This window comes from Syngnathus floridae, chromosome 19 (assembly GCF_059516105.1).
Source record: "Syngnathus floridae isolate MCC-2025c chromosome 19, RoL_Sflo_1.0, whole genome shotgun sequence".
Taxonomy (NCBI): Eukaryota; Metazoa; Chordata; class Actinopteri; order Syngnathiformes; family Syngnathidae; genus Syngnathus; species Syngnathus floridae.
The window spans coordinates 7,136,548-7,162,068 of NC_142431.1; the positions used below are offsets into that span (position 1 = coordinate 7,136,548).

Below are 25,521 nucleotides of genomic sequence, written 5' to 3' on the forward strand. Positions count from 1 at the left end.
TCTTTTTTTTGCTCAAGATCAAAGCTAGTTGTTAGTAAGAAAGTCCCCTTTTTCTCTTTGGTGGGATTAATCGTAAAGAAGCTCTTGCTGTCTCCTCGCAAGGCAATGTCTGCTACTTCTATCCTCTCTTTCCACGACCCTGTTTTAATATCAAACTGAAATAAGAAGCCATCAGCTGTTTGCCCGACCTGGCAGCACTCTGGCCGCACAGGTGACTTTGCCATCAACGCCCACACCAACACACACTGTCACTATGCGCGATCTCTGCGGATGCGTGAGAGGCACGAGGGTGCGGAATGGCGGCTGGATGCTGCTTACAGGAATAGAAGCATTGTGACATTTGACCGGACAGCACACACAACCTTGCCCCAAATCTTGCGCATTGCCAGTCTTCCATTTTTCAGCTTGTCACTGAACGTCGCCGCCATTGAAAGACGAACAAAAATGCGCTATTTGTTGTCAATAATCATTTAAGATGAGTCACCTCCACTTCTGCCAGCGTGTTTGCCGCAGCTGCCAAAACAACCACACGCACACAATGTTTACTATGCAGGCCATTAGGCTCCATTAAGAGGCTGACAATATAATCGTCGTGGTCGTGTGTGCAAATCAACAGAAAGCATAATTGCGCATCAGGCACATTTCCCACGTGGGTGGCGTTTACTGGACTGGGGGCGAGGTGGGGGGGGGCATGTCCAAAATGCGTCACATGGTTTGTCAAACATTGTAAACACAACGGTTGCTACCTTTTGTTGTGTCCTTTTGTTGCGTTGTTATACTTAGCATCCGGATAGCATTGAGGTGCGCCACCATCGACATTTAAGATACAAGTTAATGACATTCAAACATAAACCCCCATCCCCCAAAGTATAAAAATAAAAATTCCCACATTTCTTTAAGTTAAACAAAAACTCGAGGGAAAGGTATTGTAAAACAATCAAATGTTCTGTTTCTTCTTCATATTCTGGATTTATTGTTTTAAGCGTTAAGAGACCAAAAACTAACTAATCAGAATTTTTTTTTCCCATTTAAATTGATCGTTTTTTTATGTTTAATGACCTTTTTAGCAAAACATAACACATTTGATTTATTCTACTGATTATAACCCCTCAAGGACAACGTTTAATTTTGAAGGAGGTGTGAGAAAATCCGAAATATGTTACAAACCGCCCACACGAGCGCTAACATAGACGAAAACATTGAGTCATTTTTTTCTCGCGCGGTGACAAATGTCGATGCCGACGTGTTCCGGGCCTTTTCACTTTGGTACACAAACAACGTGCTACTGTCAACACCCCATCCTTAAAATGCCAAAGACCCCCACCCGCCCTCCCTTAGGGGCGGATCCCAATGTCGAGGCCCCTAATGAGGCCCTCCTCCCACAACTTTTCTATCCCAAAGGATGAACGACGTATGCTTAGTCTAAGTAGATCTCGGCTGTTACTTGGAGATGAAGCGTTCATTCAAATTGAAACGCACCTTTCGAGTTAAACCAACTTTGACACCTCGTGATATCATGCTATAGTTTTACGCACACACTCCCCTATGGTGTTTTACAGCTAGCAATCCATCTGTCACCCTGTAAAGTTGCCGGTCGAGTGTCAGTGTGCGTTAACGGGACTTTTCTGGCAGGTTAGCACTCTCGCAGCTGCCTCACTCTCATGATTTAAGTTTCCCCGTCGCCGTAATGGCTTTCGCAGGTTTCGCCACCCCCGGTCGGGTCCCAAAGATGAAGCTGGTCCCACACGCTCCCCTTAATTACCAGTGGTAGGCCGATGCATTTGATAACTTGGCCCTCACTAGGGACTTGCCCAACTTATTCAGTTGTGCTTCGTGTTGTTCTTTTTTTTTTTTATCGTGCCATCATTGTGTCACTGAGGGTAGCATTTATATTTAAGATGAAAGTGGAGCAAGTCGGAAAATGCTAGCAAAGCTAGATGGGAAAGTGTCCTTGCCTCTAGGGTGGGGGGGAGCTGTGAGTTGGGGGTCCGCTATCTGGGTGGGGAGACCACAGGGGACGACCAGGCAGGAAATGAAGACAGCGCGCCCAAAGGCAGCTCAGCTCGTTGAAGGTCAACCAAGTGTAGTATTTAGGTTAAGAAAGCTTTCATATACGTATAACCTCCGGAGGGCCTTCGAGGAAATGTTCAGTGACGCCATTTTACAAAACTAATTTTAGGGATTTGTAAAACGTGTTTGCGAGCGTCGCAGTTTGACCGCGTCTTGTTATGTCTGCTTATGTTTTGAGACGTGCTGATGGATCAGGAAAAGACAAGCGGATTCCATCGTCTCCCGTTGTTCGCCCGGGAGATATTTGAGAAGGAAGGAAGGAATGAATGGCATGGGGCCGCACCAAGAGGGAAAGCCGAGTGTCGTCTTTGAAGAATCTCTCGTTTGTATCGCGGCGGTGGGTTGTCATTGGAAGGGGACGCCCCGCGACACCCCTGAAGAACAACACGAAAGGCTAAATTTCACCTCACTGAGAGAGGAAATGATAAATCAGTGCCCAAAAAAGAGGAGACGATATGAATGTATCCTGCTGCCTGTTAATGATAGCCTAACGTCGGTCAATTAAAATTTTTGGGAATTATTCACTTATTTCTGTATTGACATTTTTATCTGTTCAGTAGTCTTGAGACTGACCCCGTTCAATAACAATGAGACTAAAATAAATAATTTAAAAACGTTTTCCACCATTAATGTGACTAATAACTGAACCGAAGAGACAAGAAATCTTTTTGAAATACGGCGTTTTTTTGGCGTGCAAAGCTCCAAGGCTCGACATAGCCCAATACGAACGTAATACTTCTTGTGTGATTTCCTGTGAAATTCTCACGAGAGAGTGTCAGGAGAGCAGAAACGTGATTTGATTTTTTTTTTCTCCCGCATTATTTTATTTCGATTGAACGTGACGTCAGCATAGCAGAGGAGTTGATGGGAACTTAGAAGAACGGGATCGGCAGGAGTCATCCTCACGAGACGGCGACTGTCCGTTTGAAGCAACCCGACGATCCATCAAGCGTCCGCTGCCATACTTCAGTTAGCAGTGAAAGAATGCAAGCCAAGCCCTTCCGTCCCCAGGAAGACGCCATTAGCATGTAAACGCGGCCCGGGCGTCCATAATGAACAAATCAGTCTTGACAGTGCAATTGAAGATAGAATGTACATATTTAAGCTCACGATGAATGCGCTTTGGGGGCAAGAGTTATGATTTAAAGACGTCGGCGGGAGGGCTCGCAGCTGTGCGCTTTAAAGCGGGAGTAACATCTGGGAAAAGACATTTTACTTTTTGTTAGCATGTAGCGCTAAAGGGCCAAAACCAAGCGTGAAGCAAGGTATAAAAATGCACATTTGTTAGCGATTTTTAAAAGGTGAGAGACCCCACCCGTGTAAATTACCCCCCCCACCCAAAAAAAAAAAAATAGAGGAACTGGAACAAGCTAGGCTAACTGTTAACTTACCAGATCTTGTATTCTGCCACTACTTGGTTGCAACTGTGAGCTGTTTTAAAATGTACGTGAATGATTGCAACAGACGTGATGACAGTGTCATTTAATTAGATATGGCAGACTATCACCCTCTCTGAGGACACACGCCAGGGTCTATACTTTAATTGGTTGTCAGCGTGATTGCGATCTGGCAAAGGGCCCAGACAAATCCTAGGGCGCGGCGGACGACCTGTTTCAAACATTTTGAGTTTGATCGGGTTACAAATTGTTACCTTTTAAACCGAAAGCTTTTTTGCAGATTTCATCTTGTCACGTATCGTTAAGTGTGGCCGAGGGCAGATGGTTTGCATCTGGAGTCAAATTAATTAAACACATGAGGCGGGGGGGTGGGTTGGGGTGGGGTGGGTCGGGAGGTTCATCACATTATGAAGGGAGAGACAACGATGATAACTTTGTTGACTCTGAGGAGCTGAGCGTTCATCAACAGTCAAACGTGAGTTCTTGAACTTATGTTGCTTTGTTGTTCCGCAATTGCGGCGTCCTCCATCATTTAAGTTTGCCAGCCATTTGGCCTGGTGGATAGCACTTGAGGGAGAAGGCTCACCTTCAGTAGGCACGTCCTCCTTGGAAGTGTTGTAATAAAGATACAGAATATCTGTTTCGCATTACCCGCCGCCTCCCGAGGTTTGCTCTTACAACTGCAGTAATGAGAGCCACATTTGTGCTGCGGGCAGGTTGTATGGTAACCTGAAGTAGGACGGTCTTTCTGTGCTGCTGAGGCCAGCCATGAGACTCAAACAATATGCGTTGGACATTCCCGTAAGTTATAATAAAAAGAAGTTTTAGATTCAAGATTCAAGAATTTTTATTCGCCATGTTTAGACGTGCCAAACAAGGAATTTGACTTTGGTATATCACAGCCTTTGTTCAACATTTAGGTGACTAACAACACTCAGGACATGTGAAAAATGAAGACTGTCCGATGTTTAACAGCGCTTCTCTGGTAAAAGTGATCCGGGATGGACAGCAGAGGACACAGAAAACACACAAAATAAGACAAAGAAACAGAGAGCGACTCACCGTGGCGGCCATCCGCGGCGCCATCATCAGCATATTTTAGGAAATGTACCAGGCATCCAAGCAAAAAAGCCTCAGATCAAATATCATCAGATTGCCGGTGAAATAAGTAATTCGATGAGATGCGGTAATGATCAAAACATATGGCGCTTTTATTTTAAAAAAGATTTTTTAACATAGAACAGGTGGAGCACTTATGAGCATCAACACAAAACACGCCGCATCAAGTATTTGTTCCCTTCAGGTGATCTAGGTGGCAGTCGTGAGCAGTCACCTTCTTTGATGCTTTTGTGGTTTTTATTTTGGGGGGAGGGGTGACAACAGGGTGTTTACTAGCCACAAAATGGATCAAGTCAGCCGAGAGAACTCTGTATTCTTTTGCTTCACTTTGCTGCTTTGAATCCCTCTCAGCCGCCATAAAGGTCCCTTGTGTTTGGGATCATTGCACCGACCGCCGCAAAGAGAAAACAGCCCACATTTGTCCGAGCTGTTCTTTAAACAAGCGCAGAGCAGCAGGGAGGACGCCGTTTGTTCTGTTGCGGCGGATGGGCGGCAAAAAAAGAAAAAAACTAAACAAAAATCCTGTGATCACGTCTAATTTTTGCACGGTTGACATCATCCTCTAAGATCCCTGATACGAGCCTGGGGCGCCCTGGTGAGATTGTGAAGATTTCCTTTTATTGTTCTTCCTGTGATGATATGAGATGTTGGGGATTTATAAATCATCACACTGTTCCTGCTTCGCGGCCAACTTTGTTTCTTGGAGCGTATGGTTTGTGCACCATTTTTTTTTTTGCTTTGTAGGGAATTCAATCTACATGGGCCAGATGTTTGGTTTTCATTTTTCTTTTTTTTTTCTTCCTCGGAGTAAATCCAATTATCACATTGTTTGAACGGATTACAACGTCTTGTGCTCAAAGTCATCTAAGGCTCAGTGATCAGATGTTGCCGTTTTTATTTGATATCGCTGGCACAGAGGACAACTTCAAGGAGGCAACCTGTCGAGCTCTCAAGGACGATTTGGTCTTCAGGACCATGCATGGCCTGTAGAAGAGCCCGGTGAACAATTCAACTTTGACAACAAATGTATACAACGTTCACAGAAGTAATTTGAACCATCTGCTGGACTTCTGAAGACGACATCAGTAAAAGAGTCTCGAGGAATGCCTTCAAATTCAGATTTTGACCATCATTTTCAAGAAAATTGCATCAAGTCACCTCAGACTTATCCCTCAACAGTTGGCTTATGCCAAATAAATAGGTAGTATTTCCTTGAGAGTGTTCCACAAGGCTCAATACACAGTCCACTGATTTTTACAGTATCCTCTCCGTAATTGTATTCTCCACTTGAAGTTACCCGGTGATGTTTGCAGTTCATCTGGCTCACACAATTCTTGCGGTGAGCAACACAAGATAGAAAGTCCCTTGGTGCTCGTCGTAACGTCAGCCATGGTGGGAAACAAATAAGATCTGGATTGTTTTTAAAGCACAATATCTGCAAAATAACAAATTTTATGTATTTGAATTGAATTTTTTTTTTTTTTAATCTGTTCACTTGATTCTTGGTGAGATTCTCGAAGACTTCTTATGCACTCCCCCATGACAAAGCAGTTCCACCAATGCATTTCCTCTTCCTGTGTTTGCCCACAGTGGAAGTCTACTGAAGATTTGGTCCTTAGAAAAGCCAGTGAATGGGACGTGGAAGGACACGAGGTTGGTTTCCTTTCACTGCTTTTGTTCCATCACATCTTGCTTTTCTTTTTTTTGTCCGAGTCCAAACGTCTCTTCATTAAGCAGCCAGGCAGCAAAGCTCTTGACTTGACCGCTGTAGCTTACCAACCGTATCATACACTACATTCTGTAGGTACATACGTAGACTGAATGCTTCATTTTTGATTGACACTGCCAGAGACTGAGAGGTACAATCCTAATTTTGTAGCTGTCATAATGACCTCTCATATTCTCATCTGGTGGTTGGCTCTTCATTTGTTAGCTCCACCTGAGAATCACCACTGCCCCCTGCTGGGAGTTTACTGGCTAGAGAGGAGCTAAAACCTGAGCGTCAATCCCCCCCTGCATCACCCCTTCTGCTTTCTTGTTGATTTACTTTTTCTGAGACACCGTTGAGGGCCAAGGGGAGGTGACCCTTTGAAAGGTCGCACAAACACAACTCAAGCAGAGGAAGACGCTAACCGCAGGTGGTCTAGCAGACTGCTGGTCGCTTTACGCAACACGGTTTTTAACCAGAAACAGAAACCATCAATGTTCATGTCTGAAAACCAAAATGATTTGTAATTTATTGGCTTACAATGGTCCTGAAGTTTGTAATCGCTCAGATATCAAAAACACTGCCAATATTCCGTCGTCACTCTGGTCGGCATTTTCCGTACGCTCACTTACTCAGCCGTCCCATGTGGACGTGGTCTGAGCGCCCCTCAAAATCCTCGTCATGGGGGGGAGAAGATTGAAAAAGTGTTTCAAAACATTGAAAGAGGCCCTCTTTTGGGGCTATGGGAGCCATTGTATCACTGGCAATGCAACCTGCATGAAAATTGGATTCGGAGGCCTTCCTGACGCAGGGAATGTGTTCATGCGAGAGCTAGCGAGGCAGGGGGAGCTTGGAAGAGAGAGCCGGGCCAACGGGGCCGGTGGGGGGAAATAAGGATAAGAGCCTCTTCAAAGCAACACATCGACTGAAGAAGCCCGCGTCCTGATTAGTGTGGGAAGACTAGTGGCTGAGAAGACAAAAAAAGGGGGGCGGGGATGGTGCTTAAAGATTCCTGTCACCTTCACGGAACCTTTACTGGGACGACACGGTGACACATGAGCTGGAAGCCTTGATCTTGGTCCGAACCTGTTTCCACTTGTCCGCTTTTTTTTCCCTCCTCCTCTGAGCAGCGGGCGCCTTCCACCCGAGTCATCCCCTTGAAATAGGCTAATTGTGTTCAGTTGACCTCTTTGGATGCAACGGACCTTGCGAGTTAATCACGCAGCAAAGCCTCTTAGTGACAGTCGGGCCCTTAATTGCATACCATCAATCTGGTCGCCAGCAAATCTTTGCATTCCATCCGCATGGGAATGAGTCAATGGCGCGGCTTTTGGGATGAGGCAAATCTTGCCCACATCCTTCCAAAAATGTCACTTTCCATCTATGCCAAATTTTGGGGGGGGGTCCAAACGCAAGAACGTTTAGGGCAGCGCAGTGGGTTAGCGGTTAGAACATGTGGCAACCCGATTTGTTATTGTTTACATGGAGATGGCAGTGGGGTGTTTCTTCCAACCGTGCGATGCCCAGCAGTCTTGCCTATGCCAGCTCCGCTCTTTTGGCGTCTCGGGGCCCCTCAGCAGATGCCCGAGCCATCAGGGCCTTTTCTGCGCACCGAAAACGTTCATGGTCAAACAAAGCGAGCAGCATGACAATAAATGGGGAATGCAGGCGGCCACCGGGTGGGGCGGATTCATTTTTGTGTGTGCGCGCCGAGATTCTCAGTTCATCTGCTCGCTCCACGCTGAGCCCTGGGAAGTGAGGTGAAAACACTAACCTTTTCCACAAAGCAATAACTTCCCACCATGACATCGAAGCAACATCGCTTGGGTTGTTTCTCGCCTCTCACTGTGAGAATGTCAGCCGAGCTCTTTTCATCTGAGGGGGAATCCTATCTGATTTACTTTGGCTGCGGCGCCTGTTTGTACGGGGCCATGTTTCATTTGAATATCAAAGGCGGGCGAGGAGGTGGCCAGACACTTTAGACGCAATATTTTGGACTTCCCTCCAGGAATGCGACGGCTTCAATGTGAAGAGCATGTGACACAGTGGCGCTTCTGTGACGGCGGCCCAATGCTAATCTATCAGGCCTCTCTTCGACGCAAATGAGATGATCCCATTTGCATCTCAGTGCGCCTCTCTCCACGCTTCAAACGCCGTATGAGGGATCTGTTCCATTATTTGTCCATTAACCCCGAGGAACCGCGGTGGTCAACATGTCCCTTCTGGTGTCGTGTTTGTATTTAGCATGCCGAGTCACAATGGAGGCTCCTGTTCAGCTACTCGTGCCCTGTCCAGATTTACCTTGTTGTCCTCTCAGTTGGCTTTTATTTAGTTCTCTGTTTTCTGTACGTCTGTGTAAACCAAATTATATGAAAACAAAAGTGCTTACTTGGTGCGTACATGAAATAGTGGTGACACACGCACCTTATCCATCGTGTCAACAAGAATTTATCTAGCACTGAATAAACATAAGAATGTTTCTTTCTTTGTCTTTAAGGTTGGACGATAATATTGGACTAATATTGGACACCCAGATTCTGCATATAATCCGGAAAAAAAATCACATACCGGTAAGTGTATTTTTTTTCCCAGTTGTTGTTAGCTAACGTAGCAATTTTTGCTAGCCATTTTACATGAGCAAGGCTATTCATTTGTTCTCTTGTTGCCCTCAATCGCAATTGTCATCGTAGCATTTGAGAATACGAGGCTAGAAATAACCAAAACAAAGACTCCCGATAGCATTATCTTACTCTCATGTTTACATTGAGAGTTAAATACACAAGACCCCTGTTCATTGTTCATCCATTATTTTTGTTAGCAAACTTTTCTGGTTCCCAGTGATGCGTCCAGTGTCCTGCGGTGCTATTATCTTTTGTTTAGATTTTACATTTGAGACATTAAAAGTCGAGCTAAAATGCCTGCTGGCACGATGCAAGCAGATCCGACAAGGCGATATCGGCAAACAAAAACATAGTTAAAAGCGCTGTGTTCTCAAGAGCAAGAAAAACTCTATCACCCCCCCTTCCCCCGAGTCTTTTCTTTTTAAAGACCGAACCAGCATTTTTTGGTTTGCAAAACAGAGCCTCATCTTGTTTCACAATCGCTGTTGACCATATTGTTCACCCCCTGTCCATCATGAGCAAAACAGGCTGACTTCATCTTTGTTTTTAGATTGTATACAACACAGACACAAAAAGGATGCCATAAATTTTAGAATTTATTCCCCTTGCGCATTATTAAGTCATTGAAGACATGTGCTTGAAGTTGTTCTTACATTGTTGATATTCACACTTAACCGTTTATGGCGAGGACTTTCCCTCAGATTACGTATCGTATTATTCTCCCATGTGTTTAATTTTGAGCCATTATTCTGCTTCAAAGCTGTGATCGTAGATCAGCCTGATTTACTTCTTGACCCAACTTGCACAGCCTACCGCGGGACATGTTTCTGATAAAGGTCCCTATAGGTGTCAATAAATCTTGAGATTGAAAAGGAATTTCCGCTTGGCTGTGTAAACTGTTGCTTGAAAGCCAAGAAAGGATTCGAGAAAATCACGTGGATTGTGTTTGTAAAGTTGGGTGGTAATTGAAGTCATGTCAAGTCCATTTTATTTATTCAGTATAGTGCAGAAAAATCGGTGTTATTCATATAGCCAGAGGAAAAGACTACTGTACATTACAGTACTAAAGTACTATTGTGTGTGTACATGTGTTGCTGTTTCATTTGTGTTCAATTATCCATTGCCTAAAGGCTTAACAGAGCCACACATCCATCCATCCTTTTATAGAAATAGGCACATAACAAAATTGAATTTTATTTGTGTATTTTCACATTTCCCATGCTCGAATGTCACTCTAGAGAGAGAGACCTAACTATAAAAAAAGTAAAATGTTTTGTTTTGGCTGTCAGTTTCGGATGACGCGCTCTTTTTACCTCACCCAGTGGCTGCAGTTACACATCCTGACCTTTCATGTCGCTGTTTTTAATCTCGTCAACGGAAGCGGGCAAGGTCAAAAATCCAAGATGGCGGCCTGCGGTCTGCTGCGGTCCGTCTGGAGCTCGTTTACGACCTTTAACGGCGGTATAAGTGGACATTTAGCTGCGCTGCAAAAGACACCGCAACTGTTGCATTCAGTCTGTCTAAGGAGAGGAATCCGGCAAGGTGAGATGTTTTAATGCCACTTTTAGAATAGTGTGCGCGCGCGCTGGTACATCAATTTCATCCAGATGCTTCCCTCTAATTGTTCAACGATTGGAATATTGAAGCACTACAAGTAACATGTTTCCTCTGTTTATTTCTACAGTCGTGGAAAAGCATGAGGACAGAACGGTGACTGTAAGTATCATGTAAACAATCATAATATCCAGTGCATTATGATTATTGTGTGTGTGTATAATTCATTTCTAATGTGCCCAATTAATTTATACAAATGTCTGCCAGATTGAAGGAAAAATATTGGAAACTGCAGCCGCACCTGACCCTCCAAACCCCAGTGCCAAGTGTCCAATTTATAGATGGAACCTGCAGCATAAATACAACTACATGGTAAATATCTATTCTGTGATTGATATAAATAAACCGAGTCACCTTTAAAATATTTTTTCCTCCTCTACCTTGACAGGATGTGTTGCTACTTAGTCAGTTCATCAGGTCAGATGGAGGGATGCTACCCAAAAGAGTCACAGGTCTTTGTCCTGAGGAGCATCGCAAAGTTGCCGTGTGTGTGCAAATGGCTCACAGGGCAGGTGCGTACTGATGCCTCCTTCACTCCCGTGATACTTTATATTCGTGGCCAAATACCTTTGCAGGAACTCCTGTGGATAGATGCTGGTGGTGTTTCACATAGAATACCATATGCACAAATGTTTACAGTGCGCTCAGTTACTGCCATACAAGTATTTTTCATAAATTACTATTATCACAGTATGACATTACTCCTGCATTAGCCTATGACGCTATCAGCTGCGCGTAAACAATAGATCTTATTTTGATTTTGGGCCCAAGGTTTGCTTCCCGACCACAGACCCAAACTTCCAGAGGGCCACATTCCAAAGCCCAAACCACAACTCAACAGGTGATGCCAACATTTTGTCACACACAGAATATTATGTTTTAAACTAAATCCTCAGTCTGTCTCATCTTCTTCCAGATACCTGACCCGCTGGTCCATCAAATCAGTCAAGCCCATCTACAAACGCGGGCTAAAATGGTGCAAGAAACGCATGGCTGTCGGAAGCCCCCTGCTCAAGGATAACGTGCGCTATGGCCCCAGGCCCATTTACACTAAACACTGAAGGATGCCTGTATCGCAGCTGCTGGAACTACAGATTTAAATCAGGGTGAGGACTCGTCTAGACCATTTAATCCAGCCTTGCATGTAATTTTCAAAACAAAAAACAAACTCAGAGTTGCATCTAAAGTTAGCATGATTTGTGAGGACTGAAATGTAGGGGAAAAAACGTAGTCATTTTGATTGCTGTCTGTTTGCTCCAGGCAAATAGATGCAACAACTGTTTATATTACATTCTTATTTTTATGAGCATGACATCTTCCATCTACTTTATTGATCTTCTAAAAAAAAGCCCTCAAAGTGGTTAAGTAATATCGTCAGGTAAATAAAATCTGGGATGTAATGTTGATTTTGTTTTCATTGTTTTTATAATGATTCAAATTGAATGAAACAATAAGACAAATACATTTAGTCATACAGAACTCTACACCTTTCTTTTAAAGCATGAACGGTAGGTCCAAATTTTTGGTCCCGTAGCCGATGTAGATGAACCCGTGCAGTGGCGTCATGGGCACGTGATAGAAGGTTAGGCCCAACCACAACAAGCTGCGAATCACGCATACCTTGTTGGCACTCTCAAACTGAAGACTCCACGATCCTAGACAGGCAGAAATATTGAAACAATGAATTACAATATTACCTACGGTGAACCTCACATCTCACTGTCACCTTTTGGAATGTCCTCACTCAGCGGATCCAGGAAGTCCAAAGCAGGGTTCAAATCGGCCATTTCCCACAGGGATTTCTTTTTTAAGTTCTTGGGCTGGGAGAAATGAAGAAAATTTTCAAGTTTCCCCGCCTGGGTGTAGGAGAGACCTGAGACAGACATTGCGTTCAGTTTTTCCCGCCGAGCATCTCTGTGTCCGCACGTGAAAGTGATTGACGCCACGTTCACCGCCAAAGCTGCGATTAATCTGGACGATGCCGTGCGTGCTGTTGATGAAGGCGCCCCGCGGCACCACGGAGGCTTCCTCGTTGATGTGGTGAACTGTCACAGCCAGCCTCGTCTCCTCCGTCACTTTGGTCTGAACACGAGTGCAAATCCAAACTAGATTTATTCCGTTCACATGTATTCTATTTAGTGTCCATCTGATTTTCTCCATTCATTGCCAAATGTGCCTTAATGTGGTTTATTTTGTCACAGTCTTCAAATACTTTCAATTTACTTGTATGCAAAAACCGACCTGAAACTGTGCTAATTACTCACTGTCGATTCCTCCACCGAAGGATCGTGTCTTTCTGCTTGTTGTCGGGACTCGTACACAAATGATGGGTCGCCTTCGAATCGACCCTTTGCTGTTTTGGACACGTCCGTGATCATTTCGGCCGTGGTCGTGGGAATCAGGAACCAGTCGATACAATTGAAGCTAGAAGCCCAGGCCAGAATGAATCATTAAGACAAACGTGCGGTTTGAAAAGAATTCAATACTAAATTCAATATGCGTGTCACCTGTAGAAATGCTGCGTGTCCTTAAGCTCGTCAGCCCTTCTCCCCTGAGCGATGAAATAGTGCTCCTTTAAACCGAGTATCTTGCCCCAAAACAACACTCGATTGAACTTGTAGTTTTTCTTCAAAATAATCAGTGACGTTTGTAGAGCTGCCCTTTGCTCGGTGTTTAAAATGCACCCGCTGCCCGCAACCAGCTCCAACGAGTAAGATAACGAATTAGCGTCCATTGTTATTGTTGTTCGTGCGTTATAATGGCTGTCTGGGCCGTTATTACCTCGCTAGCCACCACCGGACAACGCTTCCGTGCATGGAGTTTAGTCGTTATAGTGTCAGTAAACTCACTCGTCCTAAATTATTAGCTAATGCTTCGTTCTCGAAAGTTTTCTATGGACTAGTAATGGTTTTAGCGTCAATTTTTCGTCCTGCGAGCCGGAGCGTTGCTTCCGGGTCACCATGGCAACGCTTACACAAACCATTGGTTGGTGCTCGCCCAGCAGCAATGATGACGTGGCGGAACGTCAAAATATTTAAATATGTCGGCACCGCCCAAGAGAAAGAGCAGTATTTCTAGTGTCTTCTCAATCTTACTAAATTAAAATGATATATTATGGTATGATGTAATTCAATAGATACACAGTGCTTATCTAAATACCACTGAATGGTTATATATTTTTTGTGTATATATCTTTACGTATGTCAAAGTCAAAGTCTGCTTTATTGTCAATTTCTTCACATGTCAAGACACACAAATAGATTGAAATTACGTTTCCCACTATATGTGTATGCATGTGTATATGTATATACTCCTAGTGTCCACTTCACAGCAGACCTTGGTCCAATCCCACTTGGTACAGGATAGGAAGAGAACTTGGAAGCGGTGGCGGTCCCGCCCGTTCTAGGAAACCCACCGCCCCGGGCGACCGGCGTTGCCACGACACTAATCCCGCCACACAAAAGGCGAGACCGCGTCACTTAGCATGTCGCTGCCAGACACACTTGTTGGCTCAGGGGTCATGGCCATCGATCTCGGCGCTGACACGTGGGCGAAACCTGTGCACTAAACTCTGTTTAATTCCTATTTGATGCACTTTATATGAAAAAACATTGCGGCTCTCAATGGCCTGGGAGTCCAGGATGAAGTTAATGCTGAAAGAGAGGCAAAGCAGGCAACAAAATAATGGTGTCTGTGTGGCACAAAAGCACAGAAACAACAATGGCAAGAATGCATTGAGAGAGAAACTGGACGCACTGGGTTGCACACCTACGCACAACTCAAGAGAGTTGACCTGTTGTGTTTTGAGTTGAACCAGAATGCTTAACAAATGTTTGAAATTAGACCGACTCCAGCAGTCCTTCCAGCGCAAGCCAAATTTCTTATGGATTATACTCTGTGCAATCTATGTTGTTTACATCTGTCAATGTCCCATTCAAGCTCACTGATCAGTGCCAAGTAGCCTTGGGGTGGGGGTCAGTCTTTTCATGTCACCTACTAACCTACATATGTTCGTTGTTAGGGCAGCACTCCACTGCCCAAGCATAACAAGTGTGATAATCAAGCGTGGCCCAAAGTCTTTACATGACAACAGACTAGTGGAGGCCTCAGTCAGCCCTGGTGGGAAGCGTGTGATGAGAAAGAGAGGGTAAAAAAAGGGGGGAAATGGCAGAAGTACAAGAGGGGCTTGACAGTGGTGAGAGATCAGGTGAGGGGGCGGAGCTACAGGCACTATTGTCCAGTAATGGGCCACATACCAAGGTTTTAAAATTTCAGTCAAGTCTGTCTGTCTGTGCATTGAAAGAGTTAAAGGTTTCGCTGGTGCGCCCTCCTATGGCACAGTATGCTCATTATTTCAAAGGTTTGCTTTTTTACCCAAAATAATAATGAAGCACATAAAATGCTTTTTAAATTGTGGAAAAAAAAGTTTAATTTGTTACAAAATTAAAAAAAAAAATTGGGAGGGTAACAAAAGAAAATCTCAAAATAAAGTTTTTGTGTTATTTGTTTTAAACGGTCCAAAAGAAAAATTTGTAAAAAAAAGTCTGTCTGTTTGATTTGTAATCCCAACTCAGCGTGTACATAAATAACAGATGTGTGACATAAAGTGCATTATTATAACACAAAGTGCTTCCCCCTTGGCAGAGGTCCATTTGAATCATAAATCGCTCACTTACATCTTTGGTATCAGTAACGCTTATTTGTTATTTTTCATTCATCATTTCTCAAGACATTCATTCCACTTTTCTTTTTCCTCAAACAAGGATGTGCTTATTTTTTTGGCAACAAATCACAAAGGCCCAGAAGTTTGCTTTCTTGTAAACACATCCCTCTGATATCAAACAAATGGCATCCTTTACCCTGCGTTAATATTTGACACAATGTCATCACACCCCTATGTCCTTTGATGGCCGGGTTAATGCAAGATGTCAAACTAAGATTGTTCGGTGATGTCGTCCTCTTCAGGAGAGGGGCTATGCTGCAGGCTGCCCTCTGTGGAACCGTACGAATGCCAGGCCTGAGTCGCCTTTGGAGTCTCCGCTGACGATTTGGGATTCAGCACTCTGGGTAGGTAAACCTATGAAAACAATACGTAAAGATGCTTAAAAAATCTAACTTGATGAATGTTTACTGAGGTTGTATTTATGACATTTACCATGGTGTTTTCCTCCTCTCCCTCAGGTGTGTCCTCATCTTCCTCCTTCACCTATGTTAAGAGAGACCACAAAAGGTGTCACCAGATGAAGAAATGTGACACAATATCTCGCTCACCCTGTAATTGTGCGGACTGAGATACTGGAAATGGCCAAAACAGGTGTAGCTGATGCAGATGAGGATGGTGACGACAAGCACAACCAAGGTAAACAGAGAAGTGGGTGCCCAGAAACCTGCAATGTCAGAGGTTTTTAATATTTGCTACTAGCTAATAATTGTTTGGAAGATGCCATTGTTTTCGGCCACTGCATGTCACTAACCTGTTCTAAGGACCGAAAAGAAATAAAGCCATATTAGGCAGATGATGGGCGCGGCCAGAGCTTGATTCACAGCCTTCAGGTGGACTTGGCGGTCGAGACGTGTCGGCAAGTAGGCGAAGTACAAGTTGTGCTTGTCTACCAGGTGCTTCAACGTCATGTATAGGAGACCTCGTTGGGACATGCAGGCAATAAAAACCTTTAAAAGGGCATCCTCAGTTTACATTGGTCCTAGCATACCACATTTGGGGCTTAAGTAAAGATGCAAGAATTCGCGAGCAAGCTGCTGTTCCAGTAGACTAAAACTGGTGGCGTTCCACAAGGCTCGCTACGAAGTACACATCTTTGTTTCCCATACGAAGAATTACCTTACTTGTAACCTACTGCATTTGAGGTGGATGTTTGTGATAAGACTACGGCTCATTTTTAATTCATCTAGCTATTGTGTTTACGAAGTAAATGAGCCTCGGACCTCAAGAATACCGAATATTCTCTATGTGCATATGTCAGCTGTCATACTCACCGAAAGGCACAATAATGGGACAAATGACACTGTATGCCATGATGACTGTAAACACACACAGGATCCAGCCATACATGGCACCATACTCAAACTCATAGGCTTGGTTCTGGCAATAGAAATAAAAGAATGTCATGTAATAAAACAGAAAAATAAAAGCGGCTGCAATATTCCTTGAATATCGTTTATTTGGCCTTTTGAGCAAAACATTTAGACTGTGTGTATAGTCTCGGTGTGGCCGCTCACAGACCTGTTTGACGTATTTCCTTTCAGCGGCTGAGCGGGCAAATGCTAGGCGGATGATGTACAGAAGCAGACCGGGCAATCGCATCAGATCCATGGCCGAGCCCACCAGGGCCGCCGCGATCACGTAGTTGACGAAAAAGGCACCTTGGTCAGGTAAGAAAACGCATCTAGTCGGGAAGAGAGTTGTTTAGAGTAAAATAACATGTCAACATTATGGATAGAGCAGAATGTGATCATATTATGCAGAGCAGTTACCAAGAGGTGTCAGTAAAAAGGACATTTGTGCAACCGTGAGAGGAACTTACTCAAACCTCAGCTTCCCATCCGTTAGAAATTCTTTGTCAAACAGCCAGCGGAAAAACAAGGCAAGACTACATGGAGGGAGGGGGGGGGGGGGGGGGGAGCGAGGGAGAGAGCGAGAGAGAGAAAATTACTTGTATGCCTCAACCCAAAAAAATATATCATAGTTTGGTACATATGTTTTAAATAAAACTGATATACAAACTGCGTTTCCAATAAACGAACCAAATAATGTATTGACAAATATGTACATTTTTTTGAAAACTTTCAAAGAATTTGTCTTTGAAACAAATTCACAATGCAAACAACCGCAACAGTTATTTGTGGAGCGTGAAGCCCTTTGCAATTACCTGGTGAGTCCGAGCGAGGGAAGGATGAGCACCATGAAGAGCAGGAAGAAATAAAGCTTGTGCATCATACTCAGCTGCTCGCTGGACCTGAAAGAACACACGGGGATGATTCAGTCCAAAGTGCCACATCACTTAGCCCACCAATGAAGCATCACACCTGCTCCAGTGGGCTTCCCCCAGTGTGGAGTAGTAGACGATGGTGGGCAGCAGTGCTGAGAAGCACCACAGTAGGAAGGTCGGGAAGAACTGACTGATGATTGGGTTCTGTGGGGGAGCGGGAGAGAGGTCAGATTTGAAGCCTGACAGGCCGTGGCGATCTCGAGAGCGTACGTTCAGATAATAGATGGGCATGGTGACGTTGAACTTGTCCATGGTGTTGATGATGATGGTGGGGGTGGTGAGGAAGGTGAGCAGGAAGAAAAGCAGGAAGTTGAGCATCATGTAGCGCAAGAACCAGGAGAAACCCTGCACTGACAGATGGTCCCTGGACAGAAAGTGGACATTGATGTGAGTTGCCAGGCTCCATTCTATTCACGATGCAGCAGCCTTACCAATAGAGGTTTTTGGGATGGGGCGCGAAGCTGACCCTCCACCTCCTCACTTTGATACTCGCACTCTTGCTGGATGGCTGAGGCTGTCGGCCGCAACAGCAACTCGTGCCACCGCATTCCAGCGCATTGAAGTCTTTCAAAACACTAATGAGCATGGAGGACAGGCGTTAGTGACAGGAATGATGAACTTTTCAGCAATGGCAAGCGGCCAGCTTTCCCGTTATGCCAGAAAAGAGTTGAGTCAATTTTGGCCCTGGGCCCAAACACATCAGACTGGGTCTGTGACGGCTAATGCCGCTTAGCAGTGCTGACAGTGTTGGACTGGGTTCTAATATGGATTCCCAGCTGACACCAATGTGACGGTGTGTTAAATGATTACTCACTACTTAGCCATGGCTTCAGTCTGAAGGGTGACAAAGGCAAGCCCCAGGGAGCGCTGTGGCACCATTTCCACCTGCTGCCTGACCTCCTCCAACAGGTCTTTTTCTTTGGTGCTGTAGTATTGTATAGCATCCACCTGAGGGAAGATGCATGTGAGCACCACAAGTGATTACAGTTGCTGGCAATCATCTTGAAGCTTATTTTTAATTCTAGTCATATACCTTGTCACAGTTGACGCAGCAACAGAGATAACCGCAGAGTCTGGGATGTATTGTTTCCCGCTGTCCCGTCTTCTCCAGAACACGCTCGTAATAACGCAGGTTTTTTCCAGCTCGAACCCTTGAGGTGAAAAAAAAACAAAACTCTGCATGTTTGTCACAGCTTTCATTGAATCGTGTCGGTGTTTTTGTTTAGATGCCTGAACTAATTTGCCGATGTAGTTGTTATGACACCCTTGTGTTCTTACCTTTCCTTATCAAGGTGCATGAGCTTGGCCACATCATAGGCAATGTTGACCGCACACACTCGGCAGGTGGGGTACGCCTCTCTGTACAAAAGTACAGAAAACAATAAGGAACAACGCAGTACTCTTGCTAGCTTGCGAGTGTCACGCAAACTCACGTGAAATGTGTCTTTACGTCGTCCTCTGTCGCTGTTTTCGGAACCAAGGTCACAAACAAGGTGTTTCGTGCCTACATATGAACATGGCGGATTACTATCCAGCCTAAATTAATCTTAAGCATCAAATTCTGATTTTATGTTTTTATGTTCGGCTGAGACTCACTATGTCTTGACCCATGCCTTTCATTTGCGATGTGTGGTGTCGCAGCAAAACAACAGTGAGGCCAAGATATAGGACGGCAAAAACTGTGTGAAGCCACAACCAGTCGTTTCTGAAGAGAGAAACCACAGTCAATACACTACCGAATGTTTTGTGCACTTAAGTTATTATAAAATTCTTAAGCACCATTTCATGCGTATCTTTCTTTAGTACCTCCAAACAGGAGGTTCTTGTTTCACATCGCGCTTCTGTTCCTATAGTGGCAACCCGTATGTGAATCTGACTGTGTCATAGTCTATTGCTAACCAGTAGTTAAGTCATAATTACAGTAAATATTTGCATGAAGAACACTTTGATATCTGGACTGAGTAGCAAGGCTTGTTGATCTGTTGACTCCTGCAATGGCAAGCAATTGAGATACAGTGGAGCCTCGGTTTTCGAACGTCCCGGTTCTCGAACAAACCGGTATTCGAACAAAAAATTCGAGATTTTTTTGCTTCGGATGTCGGACGAAATTCGGTTGTCGAACCTCGTGAGACCCGCATGCCAACTGACTCCGTTCGTTATTACGTTCTCGTTACTCTGAGGATTGCATCAACTCATGCCTCCAAAGGAAGCAAGTGGGAGCAGTAAAGCCATCCTAAAGCAATGCGACACTGAGCACCCGGCGCGCTGCAGTTGCACGATCGGACTAAATTAAGCTCCCTGCGCACTGAGGTCCACTTAAATTTTGAAAAGTACATTAGGACTTTAAAAATATTTTCTAAATTTTAGCGACCGCTCTGTCACAATAATGCGACCAGCGCGGTGCAGTTGCGCGGTCGGCGGCGCGCAACAGTTGCGCGTTCAGCGGTGCGCTGCAGTTGCGCAATCGGACAAGATTAAGCTCCCTGCGCACTGATGTCCACTTAAATTTTGGAAAGTGCATCGGGACTTTAAAAATATTTTCTAAATTTCAGCGACGGTTCTGTCACAATAATGCGACCAGCGCGCTGCAGTTGCGCGATTGGACAAAAATGCGCAAATGAAAAAATGCTTAAAAAATGCAGGGTTTTTTTTTTGGGGGGGGGGCTTGGAATGGATTAATTTTTTTCCCATTATTTGGGAAAATATGATTAGGAATTCGATCGATTCACTTCTCGAACAACCTTCTGGAACGGATTATGTTCGAAAACCGAGGCTACACTGTATTATGTAAATATGTGCGAACCTAGTACAGAGCCTTGTGGGACACCACTTTTTACTGGTTTACTGTTAATAAGCGTCATGAAAAAACAAGAAAGCAAGTGGCAGCCCACAAATTTTTACATCCTATCTTAGATTATATTGTACTTTGTGCTGCGTACCCCTTTTGGAGATTCCCAATAGTCGTTCTTCCAAAACTCCTTGGATTGTTGCCTGAAAGACATAATCAGGATAGAAAAAGTGTGCTGTGAGTCTTCTTTTTACTTTGTTGTACCTTATTCAGTTGTTTTCCATTAGAATATGAGCTGTTACGCTGTTGTAAGGTGTGTTTACATAATTAACTGGCATCAGTCTTCTCAAAAGGAGAAGCAGCGTTAAAGGGACTTTTTCTTCCACTTTCAAAGGACTCAATACAATGCAGTGTAGGGGAAGCCAATCTAGTAGTGTCGTTTTTATCCCTGGTGACTGTGTAACCTTGAAGTGAAGTAAAATTCTGAGGCACCAAACCTCACCTAGCAGGTCACCCGTCAAGTTGACGGGCAATATGATTGAGAGGGAGGTGACCGTAATGACCAGCAAAAGGATGACCAGATGACGCTGGAAGGACAGGTAGTGAACGGCGTCCTGGCCGCATCTGGCTTTTATTTTTTCGTCACTGACAAAGACAAACGTTATTTAGAAGGGATCGGGACTTGACCGCCAATCAGATGACAAAGGAAACTCACTCCATTCTGAGGATGAAAGGCAGCCAAGAACAGAAACCCTTAAGAATGACACACAAAATAGATGTTCAGATTGTGCGACATATTACTTTGGACTATTGTTATAAATGATTTGAATCTACGAACCATTTCATACTCGAGGTCATCCGTATTGGACACACAGGACGAGGTGTGTTTGTACTGATGGCGTCCCGACCCGTTGACCCTAAAACATAAAAATTGAGTGTTAATGCAATTCTTTGAACACACTTTGACCAAACCAAGAAATTGATCGTCTAATTTAAAACCAACCCTTCACTGTCCGCAACCAATGCCAGGCGTCCGTAGTCCCAGAACTTCCTCCGTATAATTGAGAACAGGACCAGCAACACCTGTAGGACCAAAAGACAAAAGTCCATCCATTTTACAGAACCATAACTTAACTGCTACAAACGGGAGCTCGTACCAAAAAGAAGCTAAAGTTGAGAAGCAGCACCACAGGCACGCCCCCAAAGTTGCCTCCATTCAGGACGGTATTCTGCGTGCTGTTGAAGCAGGTCTTGTCGTTGGGGCCGCTAGACCCAGTGGTGCTGTTTGAGCCCACTAGGGTCCACTGCTCCCACCACCTCGATGACATCACCGCAGGCCGGGGAACTGACAGTTAGTTCTGAGAGCACAATATTCGGCTACTCTCTAAATGAAAACAAAATCATTTCTAGTTTATGCTCAAGTCCATTTGGAGTGTGAGTACATTTGCTACACTTGCAAAGTTTTCCTCTCTAACTCGGACCACGGGAGTTTGGTTACGCACGTTGATGCGTTTTGCTCGTGTAACTTCTTCGCTCCACGCCTCAACTGAACCCTCGCGCCGCAAGTCACGAGTTCTGCATTTACGCGGCTCGCTCGAGAGGTCGTCTTATAGTGGAAGAGTGATATTCAAGAATTCAAAACAACAGGCGCTTATGCCATTTTTGCGTGACGTATTCTCGTGACTCCCCCTCCCCCCCAAACAAACAAACAAACAAACAAACAAACAAACAAACAAACAAACAAACAAACAAACAAACACACACCAAGAAACTCGTGGTGGTATTTGGGAAAAAAAGTTTCGAAAGCCAACGAAATACTAAAGCGGAACCGGAGATAGATGATCGCAGAACTTTTCTTACCTTACTGACAAGTCACCCCCATCCGCCATCCAAACTTGACCTGCTAGTTAGAAAAGGAGACACACGGCGTGTTTGGCTTGCTTACGTGGCCGAGAGAACCGCAACCCACCCTGCCTTGTACTGTTTGCGCCTGTATAGCTGAGCCGCAAAGTAAACTTAAAGCCGTGGAGAAAGAGGGCTGTGTGCAGCCCGTCCCACTTCAGGTTCCGCGCATGCGCAGACTGTCGACAGCTGCCAAGAGTACAAATGTCACGTGAAATCGGGAAGCGCAATCGAAAGTAATCGTTTATCATAAAATTAAAGGTATGAGTAAACTAGTACGCATATGTCGAGTTAAAGACATTTGGAGCCAATCAATGTAAACATAATGAAAATAGATAAATCAGGTATGGGCAACTGATCAATTTTTCAAATTTGTTTTGGATTTTTTTTAATTTATCCGAGCCCAAATGAGTTTTCAAATAAACAATAAATAGATATCAGGGGAGCTGGGGGAGGAAAAATCCATGAAAAGCTGGAAAAACCCAAAGCGTGACGTGATGTTTTCTACTTTAAGAACACGATCAATCTCATGTGACCAGAACATTGGGCCAAGAAAGTACCAAGAAAGCCGCAAAAAGCCAAAATGAAATGTTTGCGACTTCACGATTAGTCTTTTGGAAGCAGGTTTGACCAAGATTTAAGCAAGGATTAGCATGGCATATCCGACACGGCGGGCAGAATGCGGCTGGTTCCGCATTTGAGCCATTTGGGAGATGTGTAGAGATTTGTGTGGGACGAAGCATCACTAAGCAATGTCACGGGCGCAGATCACATGGTCAAATTAATGAAGCCAATGCAATTAGTCATTCAATTTACTGTAACATTGTCGGTTGTGCAGCCTTCCCCCCTCCAGCTTCCGATTATGTGATGTTTATAGACTTCCACCCACACTGTTCAATTTTGCCTGCTGTGTGTTTGTGTCTTTCTCGTCCCATGTCAATGTGTACTCACACCGATGTTCATGTTGTGGCTGTGTGGTGCGCTCACAAGTGAGAGTGTTCATGCCTCACTGTGGGACACGTTGATTAGCGCACGGCGCGGCTCAGCTCCCAGCTGTCCTCCCGACCGGCCGCTGATTGAAACCAATCAGGCTTGCGATGGCCCCATTGCGGTGACCCCTCACCCCGCCCGCCCCCGGCCTAATCACCTGCTGATTGGCCCACGCAGGGCCTCACGTCGGCGTCGCTCCCCTCCCCTAGGCACGGAAGGTTAATTTGACCAGCGGATGAAGCCTCCGGGAGGGAATAGGAACGTGTGCTGGGCGATATTGCGTGGATATAGACCACCTGTCAATCACGGCCACTTAGGGGGAGAGGGGGAGGCAAGAAAAACTGTGACAGTCAGGAAGGAAGGAAGAGCGTTTTCCTGCTGAATGGATCTAGTCTTTATTAACTTAATACACTGCTTCATTTGCATACCATATTATTTTACAGTAATTACTTCGCTTTAAAACTGTTCAATATTTTTATAGCAACCCTTCAGTTTGTGTGTGTGTGTGTGTGTGTGTGTGTGTGTGTGTGTGTGTGTGTGTGTGTGTGTGTGTGTGTGTGTGTGTGTGTGATTACAGAAATAAGATGAGCCCAAGCTCTCTTGTGATTGTGAAATGATATGTGCTAGCATATTAGGAAGTTCGCTGAAGCTGTTGGAATAAATAGAGAAGCAACTAGTTGTTTTGTGTTTGCACAATATGTCTCCCGAGCATTCACTCCATAACAAGGAGAGGAATTTGCGACTGAAACTGCAGTTACCAGATGAGCTAATATTTAGCCTAGCTTCTTCGCTTTCTTCTTCTACTCGACTTTTTCTTAGTTTGCTCTGTGGCACCACACTGCCTCTCACAGGTGGTGTGCTGTGTGTCACAAAAAATTGAATGTACAAACCAGATTCGGTTGAAGTTGGGTAATTGTGTAAAATGTAAATAAAATCAAAATATAGCGATTTAAAAATCCTTCTCAACCCATATTCAGTTGAATACACTACAAAGACAACATATTTAATGTTCAAACTGATCAACTTAATTGTTTTTTGCCAAATAATAATTAACTTGGAATTTCATGGCTGCAATACGTCCTGTAGAAGTTGGGAAAGGTGGCAAAAAATACTGAGAAACCTGAGAAAAGCTCATCAAACACCTATTTGGAACATCCCACATGTGATCAGGCTAATTGGGAACAGGTGGGTACCATGATTGGGTATAAAAGGAGCCTCCTCAAACATGCTCAGTCATTTACAAGGAAGGATGGGGTAAGGTTCACCACTTTGTCCACGACTGCGTGAGAAAATAGTTGAACAGTTTAAGAACAACATTTCTCAAAGCAAAATTGCAAGGAATTTAGGGATTTCAACATCTATGGTCCATAATATCATCAAAAGGGTATCTGGTGAAATCACTCCACTTAAGCGCCACGGCCGGAAACCAAGACTGAATGACTGTGACCTTCGATCCCTCAGACGGCACTGCCTTAAAAACCTACATGAGTGTGTAAAGGATATCACCAAATGGGCTCAGGAAAACTTCAGAAAACCACTGTCAGTAAATACAGTTTGTCACTACATCAGTAAGTGCGGGTTAAAACTCTACCATGCAAAGCAAAAGCCGTTTATGAACAACATCCAGAAACGCCGCTGGGTTCTCTGGGCCCGAGTTCATGTAAAATGGACTGATGCACAATGGAAAAGTGTTTCATGGTCTAATGAGTCCATTTTTCAAATTGTTTTTGGAAACACTGGACGTCGTGTCCTCCGGACCAAAGAGGAAGCGGACCATCCAGACTGATATCAATGCAAAGTTCAAAAGCCAGCATCTGTGATGGTATGGGGGTGCATTAGTTCCCATGGCATGGGTGACTTACATTTCTGTCAAGGCAACATAAATGCTGAAAAGTACATACAGATTTTGGAGCAACATTTGCTGCCATCCAAGCAACGTCTTTTTCATGGACGCCGCTGCTTATTTCAGCAAGATAATGCCAAGCCACATTCTGCACGTGTTACAACAGCGTGGCTTCGAAGTAAAAGAGTCCAGGTTCTCCCCTGGCCCGCTTTCAGTCCAGACCTGTCTCCCATTGAAAATGTGTGGCGCATTATGAAGCGTAAAATACGACAGGGAAGACCCCGGACTGTTGAACAACTGAAGCGGTTCATCAAGCAAGAATGGGAAAGAATTCCACATGAGAAGCTAAGAAAATTAGTCTCCTCTCTTCCAAAACGTTAATTGAGTGTTATTAAAAGGAAAGGTGATGTAACGAAGTGGTTAACATGCCCTTTCCCAACTTCTACTGCACGTGTTGCAGCC

General features: G+C 44.4%; 3 protein-coding genes across 18 annotated transcripts; 1 reads left to right on the forward strand and 2 right to left on the reverse strand.

Moving 5' to 3' along the window:
- The first annotated feature begins 4,851 nt into the window (after positions 1-4,851).
- Positions 4,852-11,935, forward strand: mrps18a (mitochondrial ribosomal protein S18A). Of its 4 annotated transcripts, none has more exons than XM_088362355.1 (9): positions 4,852-5,181; positions 6,177-6,239; positions 8,792-8,864; positions 10,297-10,457; positions 10,600-10,631; positions 10,737-10,841; positions 10,918-11,041; positions 11,301-11,370; positions 11,446-11,935. In XM_088362355.1, exons 4-9 carry the CDS (start codon positions 10,319-10,321, stop codon positions 11,588-11,590), a joined length of 615 nt encoding a protein of 204 aa, XP_088218481.1. In that variant the 5' UTR covers positions 4,852-5,181; positions 6,177-6,239; positions 8,792-8,864; positions 10,297-10,318; the 3' UTR covers positions 11,591-11,935. The 4 variants fall into 4 exon arrangements, with proteins under 4 accessions (XP_088218481.1, XP_088218479.1, XP_088218480.1 ...); XM_088362353.1 differs by lacking the exon at positions 4,852-5,181 and adding an exon at positions 5,665-5,978; XM_088362354.1 differs by lacking the exon at positions 4,852-5,181 and adding an exon at positions 5,665-5,925.
- Positions 11,644-13,513, reverse strand: rsph9 (radial spoke head component 9). 2 transcript variants are annotated; one of them, XM_088362350.1, is made up of 5 exons: positions 13,037-13,513; positions 12,794-12,953; positions 12,485-12,611; positions 12,256-12,402; positions 11,644-12,184 (listed from the first exon to the last, which is right to left on the reverse strand). In XM_088362350.1, exons 1-5 carry the CDS (start codon positions 13,261-13,263, stop codon positions 12,024-12,026), a joined length of 822 nt encoding a protein of 273 aa, XP_088218476.1. In that variant the 5' UTR covers positions 13,264-13,513; the 3' UTR covers positions 11,644-12,023. The 2 variants fall into 2 exon arrangements, with proteins under 2 accessions (XP_088218476.1, XP_088218475.1); XM_088362349.1 differs by having other exon boundaries at positions 12,482-12,611; positions 13,037-13,512.
- A 1,419-nt stretch (positions 13,514-14,932) lies between these two features.
- tmem63a (transmembrane protein 63A) lies at positions 14,933-23,314 on the reverse strand. Of its 12 annotated transcripts, none has more exons than XM_088362172.1 (24): positions 23,178-23,275; positions 22,185-22,227; positions 21,482-21,708; positions 21,328-21,407; positions 21,163-21,241; positions 21,040-21,077; positions 20,827-20,969; positions 20,476-20,527; positions 19,133-19,241; positions 18,970-19,040; positions 18,815-18,895; positions 18,570-18,687; positions 18,351-18,484; positions 17,968-18,111; positions 17,747-17,900; positions 17,574-17,680; positions 17,417-17,503; positions 17,072-17,137; positions 16,771-16,933; positions 16,524-16,629; positions 16,004-16,171; positions 15,801-15,916; positions 15,685-15,735; positions 14,933-15,606 (listed from the first exon to the last, which is right to left on the reverse strand). In XM_088362172.1, the coding sequence occupies exons 3-24, from the start codon at positions 21,650-21,652 to the stop codon at positions 15,463-15,465; spliced, it is 2,382 nt and encodes a 793-aa protein (XP_088218298.1). In that variant the 5' UTR covers positions 21,653-21,708; positions 22,185-22,227; positions 23,178-23,275; the 3' UTR covers positions 14,933-15,462. The 12 variants fall into 12 exon arrangements, 11 of the variants coding, with proteins under 11 accessions (XP_088218298.1, XP_088218299.1, XP_088218292.1 ...); XM_088362173.1 differs by having other exon boundaries at positions 22,185-22,224; positions 23,178-23,274; XM_088362166.1 differs by having other exon boundaries at positions 21,482-21,641; positions 22,185-22,224; positions 23,178-23,244.
- Between the last annotated feature and the right edge of the window lie 2,207 nt (positions 23,315-25,521).